At 40.9% G+C, this 15,247-nt stretch overlaps 1 protein-coding gene across 8 annotated transcripts in view; it reads right to left on the minus strand.

Annotated features, from left to right (window-relative positions):
• Positions 1-15,247, minus strand: part of RMND1 (required for meiotic nuclear division 1 homolog) — a 34,666-nt gene that overhangs the window by 17,673 nt on the left and 1,746 nt on the right. For 3 of the 8 annotated variants that reach the window (XR_009558676.1, XR_009558677.1, XM_030853139.3), the window contains exons 2-4: positions 10,637-11,154; positions 3,747-3,855; positions 841-916 (exon numbers count right to left, since the gene is read on the minus strand). Coding sequence is in view for 6 of the 8 variants with exons in the window: in XM_030853139.3 (XP_030708999.1) it covers positions 841-916; positions 3,747-3,855; positions 10,637-11,140 (689 nt within the window). In the remaining 2 variants the exon portion in view is untranslated. Of the gene's footprint in view, positions 1-840; positions 917-3,720; positions 3,856-10,636; positions 11,155-12,568; positions 12,656-13,183; positions 13,331-14,982; positions 15,205-15,247 lie in introns of those variants that run through there. The other 5 variants (XM_060283350.2, XM_060283351.2, XM_060283349.2 and 2 more) reach the window with 5 other exon arrangements.

A 15,247-nucleotide genomic window follows, 5' to 3' on the forward strand; every position in this document is an offset into this window, starting at 1 on the left:
ATGAGGGGCACTGAAGATGAATGGGAAATAAGATGCTTACATATTCTTAGTAAATGAAAACCCACATTTACCAATAAAGGCAAGTACACACCAAGTTACCTGAATGGGCCTGTTAATGACCTCAGCCTGAGTTTCCTTCAGTCTCTTGCTCTCAGGAAGGCCGGAAGCTGGGGGGAGTCCACTCGGTTCCCTAAATCCCTGCGTTCTGCAGGGCACCATTATTTCCACCAGTGGTTCCTGACCTTAGCTTTGTCCAATGCGCTCTCTCTTTTTTTTTTTTTTTTTTGCGGTACACGGGCCTCTCACTGTTGTGGCCTCTCCCATTGCAGAGCACAGGCTCTGAACGCGCGGGCCCAGCGGCCATGGCTCATGGGCCCCGCTGCTCCGCGGCATGTGGGATCTTCCCGGACCGGGGCACGAACCCGCATCCCCTGCATCAGCAAGCAGACTCTCAACCACCGCGTCACCAGGGAAGCCCCCCAATGCTCTCTTTTTATAATGTGTTAAGTGCACCCTTTACTGTCATGAATTATGAGCGGTGCGAAAAACTTGCATATATGATACAAAGATGACATAATGCTTAAAGTTAATTTAGAACAAAATGAATAAAAAATCCCTAATCTTTTCCCTAGGGGGGAAAATTCTTTATTTCATAAGAGGATTTACCAGCAGATGCCTAAAAGTGACAAACTCCTATTCAAATAAGAGCCAAAGGATAAATTTAAATCACAAATAAATTCTGAAACATCTTCTGTTAAGAGAGAAGGTACACCTGCATCTTTAAGGACCACAATACCTGGCCACAGCCCATCTTCCAATGGAGTTGCTTTCTTGTCTTACCTGAAGAAGAATATTGTTCCAGGATCACCTTCTTTTGCAGCATTTTCCATACCTATCACCAAAATATTTGCTGCATCTGTGATAAATGAGCAAAAAGCTATGTCACAAGGTGACACAAGATTTAAGTCACCTATAAACTTTTAACGAAGTATTTGTGATCATTGCTTCATATACCATGAAGTGCTCTACAACACACTGTCCATTTTTCTACTAAGGTTTCTAAAAGTATTTAATATATGAAAATGAAAAGACCATAAGAAATTACTTGAACAAAATATTCAACAACCTGTGACACTATTATTAGTGCTATTTAAAACTCATTCATGCCCATTTTGATTCAGTAATCGCTAGTCCAGTTGATAATTATTAAAGTCTTAGTATCAGTACAACTAAGGTTCAAGAATTTGGGGGGGTGGGGGAGGGATGGACTGGGAGTTTGGGGTTAGCAGATGCAAACTATTATATAGAGAACAGATAAACAATAAGGTCCTACTGTATAGCACAGGGACCTATACCCAATATCCTGTGATAAACCATATGGAAAAGAATATAAAAAAGAATGTATCTATATAAAGGAATGTATATGTATAACTGAATCACTTTGTTGTATAGCAGAAATTAACACACTGTAAATCAACTATAGTTCAATTAAAAAAAAGAAAAAAGAATTAAACTTCTTTCTGTAAAAGTAATTTAAAATAAAATTTGAAGAGCCATTAATATATTCTCTTCCTTTAAATATCATTTTATTAATAATATAATTTTAATATTCTCAAACTACTCTTTCCACTGAATTTTAAATTATATTGTATAAAGTGTGGAAAATAGAAAACATACAGAAACAAAGATACAGTCCATTTCAAAACATATCTGATTTCAAAGTTAATCATGAGAACTACCATGACAGTCACCTGTAACTATTTAAATATTTTAACATTTTAAATATTAAATACATACATATACAAATATTCACCAGTAAGTAGTTACTTTGTATATTAGTTTAGTAGTATTTATTATAAGTATATAAATATTCTATAATGTAAACTATAAATAACATGTTAGTCTATCAATAAATATACTAATATTAATATGTAAAATGTTACATAATTTCTTTTTTGAAACTAGATACATTTTAATAGAAAACAAAACACAAAATAACCCTTTTCAGAAAACAGAAATATTTAATCCTTTTCCCACAAATTAGAAGTTGCTTTATCCTCAGAGCATAGTTTTCTATGCGTGTGTTTGTATCTAAGATTTGTTTCACAGACTGTTCATTAAACTGCTACTGCAAAGCAGGAGGTGGGAGGGACGATCTCAGGAGAAAAAGACACTGGAAAAGCCGCACCTCGGAATCATCTGGAAATTCAACATTTTCTAATTTTGATGTTTCACTTCCAATTATTTTCATTTCTTTATCACAATCTGTCCTTTTAGGGGAGAGAATTGTTGAATAGAAGTGCAGCCACAAAAAGAATCTTTCTTTCCCACCAACATAATTTCTTAACATAAAATCAGGATCCTCAAAGCTTCAGAGCTCCTAATAGAGGCTGGGGAATGGGGGATTCAGAAAAAGACCAACTCCTAAACTCCTTTTCTTTGGTGAAATCACACTTCCTTGAGTTCTACATCTATAGAGGGCAAGGCTCACCCATATAGCCAAGAACACCACAAATGAAGTGGGAAAGATCCAGGCCAGTGAGAACAGTACGAGAAGCCCCCAAGTGTGTGGGGCACCCTGCCGACAGCCTCTGGAATCAGCCAAGAACACCGCAGGGCAATTTTCCTTCTTAGAGGCCCTGGACATAGCTCTGTTTTTCTAAGTCAATTATTTTGTTTTTTGCCACCAAATAGTACAAACAGTTGGTTCAGATCATCAAGGCTGAGAAAACACAATGACATTTCGATTGTTTCTTACAGGGTCGGTGACTCTTTTAAGAATTTTCTCTGGAGCAGAGAGGTTTTCAACCTACTATTTTTTGCTACTTTGAGGTAAATTCATGAATCTTCCATCAAAGTGTTCCAAGTCATTTTCTTTAACATAAAGCAGGTGATTTCTCAAGAAGCCTTCCTCACACTATCCTAAAATCTTCTCAGTTTAATTCTCTTTTAAAATATTCATTGAGCTTATCTTTTAACTAATTCTGTTAGTTTTAAAGTGTTGGACTGTACTGGTAAATTTTTCTTTAAAGGCTCTCCCCAACAGTTCTATCAATTTTACGGTTCTTCTTTAAAACTAAAATAACTTTTTAACGTGACAGAAATGAAGTGTCATGGCCTTTGATCATCCCAAGTAAGAGTGATCCTATAATTACAGCTGAATAAACCATATTGATTTTAATCTTCGAACTAAGTTCTCTGTGAATATGTTTTAAATTTCCTATCTTTGTATGTTGTTTGTATAAAGAGATTCAACGCCACTTTCATGATATAATCCTTCAAATAGAAAATGAGGGGCTTCCCTGGTAGCTCAGTGTTTAAGAACCCACATGCCAATGCAGGGCACACGGGTTTGAGCCCTGGTCCGGGAAGATCCCACATGCCGTGAGCAACTAAGTCCGTGAATCACAGCTACTGAGCCTGTGCTCTAGAGCCTGTGAGCCACAACTACTGAGCCCATGTGCCACAACTACTGAAGCCTGCGTGCCTAGAGCCCATGCTCCGCAACAAGAGAAGCCACCACAATGAGAAGCCCGTGCGCCACAAAGAAGAGTAGCCCCCGCTTGCCGCAACTAGAGAAAGCCCGCACGCAGCAACGATGACCCAACACAGCCAAAAATAAAAATAAATTTATAAAAAAAAGAGAACATGAAACCCAAACAAATGCATATTTAAGACAGTTATCATAGGAAAATTATTTTCTAATACATTTTAACATACTTGGCCCCAGGTTCAAGAAGATGTACCTCTAGGCAAGCTTGTTACTTCAACATATCCATGGGAGGTCAGATCTTGAGAGAGACTTCCAAGATGGTATTCATCTGCGGTTGCAAACGCAGTACAGCGCATCAGGTCCTGTGCCAGAGAGAGGAGAATGAGATGGGTTACCAAGAGGTGCCTGTGATGGTTGTCTCTTTACAGGGAGGATGGCGTGCTGCAAAGCTGGCACTCGAGAGTTTTCTCCAAACATTTCAACGGTTCAGACAAAGGATGTGAGAACGATGCAGAGAAAGAAGTTACAAGGAGGCGGATTTCAGCTCAATCTATGCAAGAACTTTCTCTTAATAGTCAAAGAGATGGAATGGGCTGTCAGAACAGGGAGCCACACCTGCTGGTTGTGCTTCAAGCACAGACTGATCAAAAAATAGAGAGGATTTAGGCACCATACAAGGCGCCTGGATGAGATGCTAGTTAAAGTCTGTCCAACCTTGAGTTTCCATGGTTCTTTTTCACAGCAGCATTATTATTTGAGGTCATTTGATAATTTGCCACTAGCCTTGTACAGGCAGAGATTACTCTGAATCTACTAAGGAATTACAGAAATTTTTACTCTAGTTAATTGTACTCTGGTTAAAAGTTCTGTGAATCTGAGAATGTGTCCAGGTTTGGTGAGTGCTTTGGATTTCTGCACTAGGAGTCTTACCCGTGTGTACATGCATACAGTTATACTGTGTGTAGCTATACAGTATACATATGGTAAGCATATGGTACAGCACACAGTGTTTTTGTCAAACTGTAGGTCACAAGCTGTTAGTGAGTCCTGATATCAATTTAGTCGGCCCAAACCAGCTTAAAAAAAAAATAAACTAGGGGCTTCCCTGGTGGCGCAGTGGTTGAGAGTCCGCCTGCCGATGCAGGGGACACGGGTTTGTGCCCCGGTCCGGGAAGATCCCACATGCCGCGGAGCGGCTGGGCCTGTGAGCCATGGCCGCTGAGCCTGCGCGTCCAGAGCCTGTGCTCCGCAATGGGAGAGGCTACAACAGTGAGAGGCCCGCGTACTGCAAAAAAAAAAAAAATAATAAAAATAATAAACTAAACAGAATAAAACAGAAAATATTAGAGTACCTAATTCATAGTAAGGGTAAATTTTATTTTATGACATTTTCTGTCACATATATGTCTATATAGGTATACCGGGTCACTGCATATACACTGTAATGTAAAATAAATTTCTCACTATGGAATACGGTCAATGAAGTTCAAAAGCTATCGGCAGAGGTGTTAAGAGTTCAGGCACAGAATTAGATTCATTAAAAAAAAATCAGAATAACAATAATGCCTACTTGATAGGGTTGTTGTGACGTTTAAACAAGCTGATGAATGTCAACTGCTCAACCATGATTAGCACAAATGTTCAACATTTTTTAGATAATAGTTATTATTACGGCACATGCAGATATGTTTAAACCATCAGAATTTATGGGAGGCTAAAAAGTTTATCAAGTAATTTACATCTGAATTTTCATTTGTCCGTAATTTTATATTTTAGTGTCTATTAATCAGAACGTTAGTGATTCTACTGTCTTTGATACACATGGTGCTTTGGCCCGTATGTATCAAAAGAGGTATAAGAGTCACTAAATCAAAATTTATTCCTAGGATTTACTCATCTTGGCTCCTAAATTCTTTCCCTTTCTGCTACATTCCTAGTATGAAATTCAAGAAAAGGAGTACATAAATTTCTTCCTTCCTCCCACTTTTGTTACCTAACTCCTGGCTCTTTCTCAAGAGATGACCTAACTCTGCTTTGCTTTTTCTTCCATCTGTTACACAGTTCTAATGTGTGGTTTAAAAAGTAGCAGAGGAATAAACGGAGGACCTGACAAACCTAAAATCCGTAAAATATCCACTCATAAGCGAAACATTCAATTGTCTAATTGATTTTAATTCAATTAGAGGAAAAATTAAAAGTCAGACAAGCAAGCTGAAATTGTCACTGAATGTGAGCTAAACGGATGCAGGACCCTCCTGTTGCAGGTATCTGATATGCTGATTCCCGTATTCATTATGAAGGTAAGAACACGTTAATTTACAAAAACATACGGGTCCATACAGTCAAAGTAAAGCTGGTTACTGGAGTACAGGAATCAGTTATGTGCTTAAGGCTTAGAAGTGCCAGCACTAGTTGTTCTTTTAAGGCTCCGTGGAGTTAAAAAGAGCTGGCAGGGTATGAGATTAAGCTGCCTGAAAGAAAGGAATCCTGGAAAGAAGCATCAGGTAAGGCCATGGCAGGCAGGCTCTACCCTACAAGAGCTGACAAACTTACTCAAGTTTGCTAAGCAAAGTCCCAGTGCATTAGGTTGCATGTCAGAGTGACTCTGGGGCTGCTAGAGCTGACATGCTTAGTCTAGGCTGGAGTGGGAAGAGAAGGCGGCACGAAGGAGAAGACAGGAGATAAGGAGAAGGTCGACAGCTAGTCCAGCGGAGGGTTTTCCCAGAACTGTACTAGAAACGGCATTGCCGACTGTTTCTAGAATCTTTGCCGTAAACTGGCAGCCCAGACAACTATCCAACTCAAGAGCTGACCCACATAGTGTTTTCAAGATTTTAACAAACTATCAACAATAAATGGCCATTTGGCACAAAATCCAGATTTCCACCATCTTTCGCTCCAGTGGAAGATCTAGCAGTAACTGACCAGGGTCAGCGGGGGGCGGGGCGGGGCGTGATTCTCCAGCCGATGCAGTCCCTCCCACTCCCTGGCTCGTGCCTGCTTCACCATCGTCTTTCTTACTGATCAGGCCCATCTGTGCTAAAAAAACTTACACTATTTTACCTTCTCAAAAATGGAACAAGTCGGGCTTCCCTGGTGGCGCAGCAGTTAAGAATCCATCTGCCAATGCAGGGGACACGGGTTCGAGCCCTCGTCCGGGAAGATCCCACATGCCGCGGAGCAACTAAGCCCGTGCGCCACAACTACTGAGCCTGCGCTCTAGAGCCCGCGAGCCACAACTACTGAGCCCACCTGCCACAGCTACTGAAGCCCGTGTGCCTAGAGCCCGTGCTCCGCAACAAGAGAAGCCACCGCAATGAGAAGCCCGCGCACCGCAACAAAGAGTAGCCCCTGCTTGCCACAACTAGAGAACGCCCGCGCACAGCAGCGAAGACCCAACACAGCCAAAAATAAATAAATAAAATAAATTAAAAAAAAAAAAGGAACAAGTCAAAGCATTCAACCACTACTTCCATGAGAAAATATATGCTGAGCTCCAAAGAGTCAGGTTATAAATTTTTAAACACAATTTGTTTTTAACTTAGTCATTCCAAGGATCTTTGCAGATTTTCTGAAGATGGTCACCTTTCCTTCTCTCACCATCTCCTGTTTAGTTTGGCTCAGAGTCCTAGCCAATGTCTCACAGCTTATTTGGTTTAGCCTACGTTACATAACTTACATGGCTCGCCACACTACTTTCTGTATCCTCCTTAAACATCTGGGATGTGAGTCTCTGTTTAAGTTATGAATCTTCTGTGAATAGATGATTCACAAGGTTTTCCAATTTGACTTGTTAGAAATATCTTTTTTGGGTTTTATTTCCTTTGTTTTTCAATTTCAAGATTGTATTTAAATCCACTTGGTAAAGGGAAAGAGTGCGTGTCATCTTTGCATTTTTTCCCCCTATTATTTAAAGATGTTACTCTGCAAGAAGCTTTCATCTTCAGACATGTCTTTTTCTGGATTTTTATAATGAACCATTATTTTTTGAGCATTAAATATAAATATATACCAAATTTCAGGTTCTAGCATGGGGATCAACAACTTGTTCTTAAATAAATGTGCCAAACCAACCTAAAATAGTTATTGGATTTAAGACTTAAATTTAGGCCTTTCTATTTTAAAATGTTAAAAGAAAACCACCCAAACCCAAACAAAACAAAACCAAAGCCAAGAAAACCACCATGTTTCAGTATGTTTCATTTTTCTGGCCACAGAAAACATATTCCAGCAGATGGGGCTAGAAATTTATATATGATTCTTGTTTTGGAGCAACACATACTCTGACAGAATACTTTTCCTGAAAAAGAAAGTTTATTTTTATTCGTGTTCTTTTACTAAAACAAGAAATTAGTGCATTACAATAATGTTGCTTCTATATTACTAAGGGGAAAAAATGCATGTTTTTCCTGTTATGTACAGATTATAGGCAAAAGTTAGAAAACACAGATGCATTTTACATTACTAGTATAAAGCTTTAGCTTTTAACCTTTCTGACTACAACCCATGGTGAGAAACCCTTTCACATACACAGTACCTACACACACACAGACACCCACACCAATAACCGACACAAAAGCTTCATGGAACAATATTTACCTTTATCATGAGTAATGCATTGATACTTTCTATTCTGTTTCATCAAACACACCAAAAAAACCCCAAACCTATTAACAACCCACTGGTTAATTTTACTACACACTGTGGTGTGAGCCTGCAAACTACTGCTGGGCGTCCCAGCACCCTGCCTCCTCTGCAAGCCTCCACGCTGCTCAGAGGTTGGTCCTTACCCTCGGGCATCGTCCTCCTCAAAGACAGGACAGGCCAACAAGCAGCACTGGCCCTGCCATGATAAGTGATGAGCCAACGGTGTGTGGGCTGAATATCTCAGTAGGTTATGATCTCTACAAATGGAATCAGGTGAAGACTTGATTCTAATATAGAGGGTGAGTGGCCTCACTCCGTCAATTCCAAGCACATGCCACGTGGCAGAGGTAAGAGGGTGAGCTCAGGTGCACACGTGCGGAATGAGACAAAGGGTACCTCTTTCTGGTACAAAGTAGAGTCCTTTCCTGACTCAGTCCAGAGGGGAGGAAAGGGCTTTACCACCAAAGGGGACTCGCCAGCCCCATGATGCCCACATGGAAATGGAGGGGCCCTCTATTCGGGACAGATAAAAGCCAGTCTTCAGCCCTGGGCATATATTACCTCGTTATACCTCAAGACTGTGTTCTCCTGTAAGATCATTAGAAAATAATGTTCCAAAAATCATACTCCCTCAGGTCACTTACAAAATGCCTTCAGAAATAGAAAAGATTGTCTATTATTTTCCTGTGCTTCCAGAGGAATGACATACTGTTTCTGTTTTCGCGGAATTCCAACTGAAGTCACAGCTATTACGTTACATAACATGTCCTATGTCAGGACCCAGGAAATAAATGACTCCTTAAGTTTGGTGATAGAAAAAGTTATTTCTTATAAGACATTCTTATGTTTTTCTTTTTTTCTTGTTAGACAACAAAAAATGTACAACTCAGGAGTATCCCTGCCTTTCTTTAATCATTGGGCTTTGCGGAACTAAATATTCAACTAGATTACTTGTATCAGATATCTGATAATATTTACTTCTCTGTTCATATCAACTGCTTGCTCTATTTTAAATGTAATGCTTTTATTATCTCATTTGAAACTTATTAAATTTTGACAATCTACTTCAAATCCTTTCCTGGAAGCAGAAAGGAAAAAAGTCCTGAAGAAAAATAAAAAACGGAACCCAGGAACACTGCTTTCAAGTCTACAGACAGCCCAAAGCAATAATGCCTCTTCGACAGTTTACAACCGACAACTACAAGAACAGGTGCCATTTCTGACCTCACCAGCCTTTCATAAGAAGCTGGATTCTGCTCTGCGCTGCTCGATGTAACGCAAGGAAAAAGGGACTTGGTCCTCCTCTTTTTTGGATCTGCTGTGAATTCAAGTTTTTACACTTACTTTCATCTCAGTCACTTAAATACTAAATTTCCCAGAGGATCACAACAATAAACAACATAATTAAACACTCAACAGCTAGAAAGAAAGGGGTGAGAGCAGAATGCATCCAAAACTCCCATCCTTCATATCGTGGGTTCAAGGAAACCAAACAAGAATGTAAACAAAGCTAGAATCCAAAACAAAAGTCATTAACCAACTCCTAGCTTCACAACCTGAGGACAAGACGTGAAGGCCTGTACACCTTTTTAAAGGAAGTCAACCACGCAGTAAACAAAACCAAAAACAGGACAAGTTAAATGCTCTCAAGGTCTACTTCTCAGAATCGAGATTGTAAGATCGACAGTATAACCTGTTTTCTGATAGATTCAGAAGGCTTCATCAAGTGTTAAATATTTGACATTCCTACTTTTAATGTTGATGGCTACAGACATCAAAGGTCCCTTTGCTTCTCTTCTATCCTTTCCTGTTTAATAAACATTTATTAAGTATAAGGCACAGTTTCAAGTAACATGCGAGATACACAGGTTACCAAAGGGCTTCATCCTGACCTTAAATATTTATCATTTAGTGGGCAAATGCGAACTGTAGTGGAGAACTTCCCATAAACCTCTTAACAGTGAATGAAAACAACCACTTCAACCTTCAAATGATAAAAAAAAGCAAAAACCTTCACTCTGCTTTTTGGATTCCACCTCGCCATGTCCTTTCACCACCCCCTCCCATGCAGTCACCATTGGCTAATGAATGTATACCTGTCTGCATACTTAATGGAACAAAAATTTTTTTAATTTAATACAGAATTTCTACAGTTTGATTTTTTTTTAAAAATGGGGGCTTTTTATAGCACTGTTCCTAGAATGGACTTACTACTAGTCTTTTCCAAAATTTCTTTAGGCCATTAATCCTTTCATAAACTACATTTTTATATTTAATTGCCTCTATTTTGCCTTTATATGTACCACTAATTCCTAAAATTAAGATGTTGATTCCCTTTGGGGATGACAGGTTTTACTATTAGGCTTCAAAGATCCTGAAAGAAGTGCTGAGCTGATGGCTGGCTCTCCTATGTTGGTAGTAAGGCTGGGGTGGGATCCACAGGGGTTCAGAGTGATTATTAGGGAACAGAGGCGCCACCACCACAAGTGTTTTTACCTTGTTCACAGGCAGAACTGGAAGGTTGGTCCTGGATGGCTGCCTGGTCCTTGATGCTTTCAGTGGTCTCTTGATTTGCGGAAAGTCTTGTTTAGAAACAAGTGTTTCCGTTGACACAGATGAGGAATGTCTCTTCAGTATTTTTATAAACCACTTAAAACCTAACAGATTTGGTTTGTGAATCACTTTCCTATGAGTACCAAGGGAGTTCCTGGTTGGAAGGTGCTCTTTTTCATCTTGGTAACATGCGGTGTTTAATGGAGAGAGTACATTTGTATTTGATATTTTCCGGTTCATTTCCAGGACCTGGGACTTATTCAAACCAACAGCTGCTGTATCAGGAAAGAAGAAATTCACGTTCTGACTTCTTGTCAGGGTGTTGCATGTTGTGGTCTCAAATTCCTTAAGTGGTTTTAATGTTCGATGAACAAGTCTTTGGCACTGACACGCTTCTGATAAAATATAGTGAGATCTGGCCAAGGACCTGAGAAGTCTGGCTGGCATTACCACATCTCAAGCTAAAAGAAAAAGAATTCAAAGTTCAAGTTTTTCAATAAAAAATGTTTAAAAAGTATATAGTGTTTTCCCAGGTAACAGGTATATTTCTGTAAAACAATTTGCAAGATAGATACATCTTAACTTAAGCCTAGTAAAAGAATGAGGTTAAAAAAACACATACAAGTATTTTCACCACCTCTCTTTTAGTCAACCTTTAGCCTTCTTTCTGGAAGGTTATAAGACTATAAAGCTATTGAGGGACTTCCCTGGCGGTCCAGTAGTTAATACTCTGCGCTCCCAATGCAGGGGGCAAGGGTTCGATCCCTGGTCTGGGAACTAAGATCCCACATGCCGCACGGCATGGCCAAACCAAAAAAAAAAGTAGTTTATTTGTCCTTTAAACACATATCGTTTTTTTAACACCTTAAAGCAACAGACAATTATTGGTGCCTATCAGAGGTGATGTTTGCATCGGGTTTCAAAAGGGCAGAGGGATCAGCAAGGCGAACACCGCAGGTAAACAGTATTGTTCACCTGACAAACAGGATGCAACTTCAGGGGAGCCAGGCGTGAGCTGCAGCAGCAGCTGAGGGCTGAACAGGAGCCTGTGGCTGCATCCTAAGCACTGGTCCTAAAGTTTCTATAGGAGAGGGAAGTCGGAGCTCTTCATGTGAGACTCACACGGTCAAAAGTACATTCAAGAAACATATCCTTGGTTAAAACTTAGAGGAGGAACTGAGAGACACTAAGACATTGCTTTCTGAGTACTTTGTACCCAGCAAGCGCTCTGCTTCACCTCACGACAATCCTGTGAGGTACTTCCCAGGGTAAACTGAGGCTTAGGGAGGCTGACTGCTTACAATCAGTGATGCAGAGACAGAAGGAAATCCCAGGCTTTTCCAGTTCTAGAGACAACACTGTGACCACTGAATATATATTATCTCCCTTTAAAAGGATGAGGGCAGGGGGTTCCCTGGTGGTGCAGTGGTTGAGAGTCCGCCTGCCGATGCAGGGGACATGGGTTCATGCCCCGGTCCGGGAAGATCCCACGTGCTGCGGAGCAGCTGGGCCCGTGAGCCATGGCCGCTGAGCCTGCGTGGCCGGAGCCTGTGCTCAGCAACGGGAGTGGCCGCGGCAGTGAGAGGCCCGTGTACCGCAAAAAAATAAAAATAAATAAATAAATAAAATAAGAGGATGAGGGCAAGGATGAGTCACTGCGATATTTAGGAGGTAGAACCTGCTGCTTTCAAAATATCTTCAAAAGTTGGAATTCTCTGTTTAGTTCCAGTCCAACTAGCTATTTTAGTTCACGTTTAGTTAGTACTATTACCTGCCAGTTGAACCAGTGGGTTTTGCAGAACCTAATTATACAATATTTTAGGAATCTGTTTACACAGGTCTGGATTCTTCCATTCTCTTCTAGGAAATTCTTACCTCCAAGCTCTAAATCTTGTCTTCACACAGAGGCTGGGACAAAGAATGTAAAAGCTACAGGACAAACAAGTGTGCTTTCTATCTTTGCTGAGAAAAAAACAGAGGGGTAGCATTTAAGGTATCCGACACACACACAAAATTATTTAGGCTTTGTTAAAAACTGGAACACATCTCAGAAAAGTGAAATTTTAATTGCACAGACTAAATTTAAAGATAAAAACACACTACACTTTTAATTACACTAAGAGCTTTATATAACATTTTGGGTACCGAATTTCCGTGCTCCGCATTGCCCTTGTCATATTTCTCGATGGTGTCTACATCCGTGCAGATTGGTGGGGGGCATGATCCCCCCCGTCCCGAGTGATCTCATCTTCCATCCTCCCTTAGCCACTCACTCCCAGGGTCTTATGCTCCGAGCTATATCGTGGCCATTAGGCACCTGCGGCTACTGAGTACTTGAAATGTGGCTCAATAAAATTAAAAAAATAATTTTTTTTGGTACCTTTTATTATATACTTAATACAAAAAGTAAAATATCTCAATAATTTTTATATTGATTACTTGTTGAAATAATATTTTTAGATATATTGGGCTAAATAAAATTAACCTCACCTCTTGGGCTTCCCTGGTGGCGCAGTGGTTGGGAGTCCGCCTGCTGATGCAGGGGACGCGGGTTCGTGCCCCGGTCCGGGAGGATCCCACATGCTGCGGAGCGGCTGGGCCCGTGAGCCATGGCCGCTGAGCCTGCGCGTCTGGAGCCTGTGCTCCGCAACGGGAGAGGCCACAGCGGTGAGAGGCCCACGTACCGCAAAAAAAAAAAAAAAAAAAAAAAATATTAACCTCACCTCTTAATTTTTACTTTTAAAGTGTCTAGAAAACTTAAAATGCCGTGTGTGGCTTGTATCGTATTCCTGTTGGAGGGTCCTGCTCTAGACCTGTCATTACCAATATCTGCAACCTCATGTTCTCAATTTCAAGCATTCTACTCTCCAAACACCACCTCTGATCTTTCAGCCTCACTCCTTCTATCACCCAATTCCAACAGTTCTTCAACCCCAACAGGACCTACAATTCAATGATCCAACCACTTTTTCACTGTCCCTCACTCCCCACATCACTTCCTCCACACTTAGTTATATTCCATGGACCTCAAATCCCTTGTACCCCACTCTTCCACATACCCACGTGGCAAAACCTCAACGTGAATTAAATATAATTCACCTAACTTATGCCTGGACTCCTGCACCTCAACGTGGCTGGAGACGGACAACCAACCAACAACCATCTGGTCTCACTTTAAAATCATGACCACTCACTTCAGGTGGGCCTTTCATGCCGCTCAACGATCTTAAATACTGTACTTCCATACTATATTTTACTTTTTGCTCTCTCCTCACACCTTCAACGCCTCCTCCTTTCTCATTCTCAATAACGACCTTGCTTCCGCTTTGGTTGACAAAACACAAATAATCAGGAGAGAACTTCCACCAGCCCTTGCCATCATCCACCTGCCCACCTATTGCTTTTGTGCCCATATACTTTGTCTTCCCTTCTGCTGCTACAGATGAGGTGCCCGTGGTCCCATCTACAGCCAGGTCCTCTGTCTGCACACCAAGTCTCTTCCCTCCCTGCCTACAGAAGACATAGTTAAGCCCTTCTCCCCTCTCTCCCCCATGCTATTTATTTTTCCCTTTTTACTGACACATTCCTATTAGCATACAACTAGGCTGTGATTTCTCCCACCTTTTAAAAACAACTCTTCCCCGACCCCCATCTTCCCTTCCATATACTACACTTGTTCTCTGAGCTCCTTTCCTTTTAGAGTTTTATTGCCTCTCTCCATCTCCTCTTCTCTGATTTTTTTTGAACCCACTCCAATTGGGCTTTCATCTGTCACTTCACCAAAGCCCATTTGTCAAGGCCAGCAATGACCACCACATTTATAAGTCCTGTGGTCACTTCTCAGTATTCATTTTACCTGACTGACCAGCAACATGTGATACAGCTGATCACTCCACCCTACTCCCTCACTCGTTTCTGGGATACCACGCTGGCCATTTTCATCCTACCTCATGGGTAGGATGTCTCTTTTGCTCGTCTCCCATCCCAAGAATGTAATGTACCAAGGCTCAGTATTTGGGCCACCTTTCTTCTCTATTCTCAGCTCTTGGTGATCTCACCCAATCTCATAGTTTTATATAGTACCTACAATTGATGAATAGCAAATATTTATCCCTAAACTACTCTGATGAGCATGAAAAATGTAACATGCTCAAAACTGAGCTTCTGAAATCTTCCCGCAAATCCTATTCTTCCCAGTCTCCCCCACTCATAAAATAGCAATTACATCCTTCCCTTTGCCAAGGCCCCAAACCTGCAGTCCACCTTATTCTTCTCTTCCTTCTCCATACCCAGTCTGTCAGCAAATCCCACTGGCTTTGTTCGGACTGGTCCTCACCACCAACACTGCCACCATCCTGGTCCAAGCTGCTGTCCTTCCCAGGGATTATTGTCGCAGCCTTCGAATTGGTTTCCCAGCTTCTGTTCTTCAGATTCTTCTGAACACAGCAACCAAACTCAAATCGGATTACATCTTCCCTCTTCATAAAATCTGATGATGGCCTCACATTTCACTTGAAATAAAAACCCAACACCTTAAGATAGACTACATGGCCC

This window comes from Globicephala melas, chromosome 14 (genome assembly GCF_963455315.2).
Source record: "Globicephala melas chromosome 14, mGloMel1.2, whole genome shotgun sequence".
Taxonomy (NCBI): Eukaryota; Metazoa; Chordata; class Mammalia; order Artiodactyla; family Delphinidae; genus Globicephala; species Globicephala melas.